At 51.7% G+C, this 1,727-nt stretch overlaps 1 protein-coding gene across 1 annotated transcript; it reads left to right on the forward strand.

Annotated features, from left to right (window-relative positions):
• Window positions 1-345: 345 nt before the first annotated feature.
• LOC124663998 (aquaporin NIP1-2-like) lies at window positions 346-1,495 on the forward strand. Its single transcript, XM_047201617.1, has 5 exons — window positions 346-366; window positions 470-694; window positions 810-1,007; window positions 1,111-1,172; window positions 1,297-1,495. The coding sequence occupies exons 1-5, from the start codon at window positions 358-360 to the stop codon at window positions 1,493-1,495; spliced, it is 693 nt and encodes a 230-aa protein (XP_047057573.1). The 5' UTR covers window positions 346-357.
• Window positions 1,496-1,727: the final 232 nt, after the last annotated feature.

Raw genomic sequence — 1,727 nt, forward strand, 5'->3', positions numbered from 1 at the left:
TTTAAGCCTTGGTGGTTGAGTTGGTTGCGTTCTTGCACACGCGCGCCTACTTCAGTAGCTGCATCACTCATGCAGAGTAGGTGGCCAGTCCAAGGAAGAATACATGTTTTTTTATACCATACACTTGATCGATGCCGACTGTATGGAATAATAGAGCAGGAAGAAGTAGGATGCCATTGTACAAAACGGAGAGGACAGTGTTTCACTGACATAAGAGATCGAGAGGACCGAAAAGGAACCGGAGCCATGGAAGAAGGGAGAGACGGGGAAGAGGCCAACGCCGAGAATTCAAAGGATGGGGGCAATTCTAATAACAGCAGCAGACGCAATGGCAGCGACATCATCTCCTTCAAGTTCATGCAGAAGGTATACATGCGTGCCTGCTGTAGAAAAAAGTACTAGTTTTGTGCAACGGAGATGAAGCAGAATTTGCATAGATAGTCGCAGGTTTTTTAGAAATTTGGAACAGATTCTTGCAGAGATTTTGGGAACCTACTTCATGATCTTCGCCGGGTGCGGCTCCGTGGTGGTGAACCAGAGGACCGGCGGCACGGTGACGTTCCCAGGGATCTGCATCGTGTGGGGGCTCGTCGTCATGGTCATGGTCTACTCCGTCGGCCACGTCTCCGGTGCGCACTTCAACCCCGCCGTCACCGTCGCCTTCGCCACCTGCCGGCGCTTTCCATGGAAGCAGGTGCTTGCAGACAGGGATCGATGTTCAGTGGAATGAACAGAAACACTGTATAGACTGTCTGGAAAATGCTACTGACGATGTCGATGTGACAAACTGACGATGTCGATGCTTGCAGGTGCCGTCCTATGTCCTGGCACAGGTGCTGGGATCCACGCTGGCGAGCCTAACGCTGCGCCTGACGTTCGGCGGCGGGCACGAACACTTCTTCGGGACGACGCCGTCTGGTTCTTACACGCAGGCGGTGGCGCTCGAGTTCATCATCTCCTTCTACCTCATGTTCGTCGTCTCCGGAGTGGCCACAGACGACAGAGCAGTGAGTCCATTTGCTCCACGCCGCAATGCAGGCTCAATATATGTCTTCATACTCTTCGAGATTGCTGATGTCTGACATATCAAAATGATGTTTTGTCTCGCAGATTGGTGAATTAGCCGGTCTCGCTGTCGGTGCCACCGTCGTGCTGAACGTGCTCTTTGCCGGGTACAAGCATACAACCCCATGGATCTGGCCATCTTCGGCCCCGCGCCTGAAATCATCGCTACAAAACTAAAATTGTATATCTGCTCTCAGCCTCTCACCACTGACCTGATGCGTTTGGTTGCAGGCCAATCACGGGGGCGTCGATGAACCCGGCGAGGAGCCTCGGGCCAGCCATCGTCGCCGGTCGCTACGGCGGCCTGTGGGTGTACGTCGTTGGCCCTGTGTGCGGGACGGTGGCGGGCGCGTGGGCGTACAACCTCATCCGGCTGCAGGACAAGCCGATCACCACGAGCTCGTTCCTCAAGACCGCGTTAAAGGGTTAAATTACAAGGAAGAAATGTGTTGTTAGTTTGATTCGAATGACCAATATTACATCCATTTTAAGGAATGTGTTTGAAACACGTGCGTGTGACGTGTGCGCGCTGTTATTTTTGTCATACTTGCACAGAAAAGTGGCCATTTTTTAGTTGTCTCACATGAACCCGATTCTTGCCATCAACCCATATAGTACCTCTGTCCATAAAAAAATGTTTTAGATTTATTAAAACTTAGATG

This window comes from Lolium rigidum, chromosome 6, assembly GCF_022539505.1.
Source record: "Lolium rigidum isolate FL_2022 chromosome 6, APGP_CSIRO_Lrig_0.1, whole genome shotgun sequence".
In the NCBI taxonomy this organism is placed as follows: Eukaryota; Viridiplantae; Streptophyta; class Magnoliopsida; order Poales; family Poaceae; genus Lolium; species Lolium rigidum.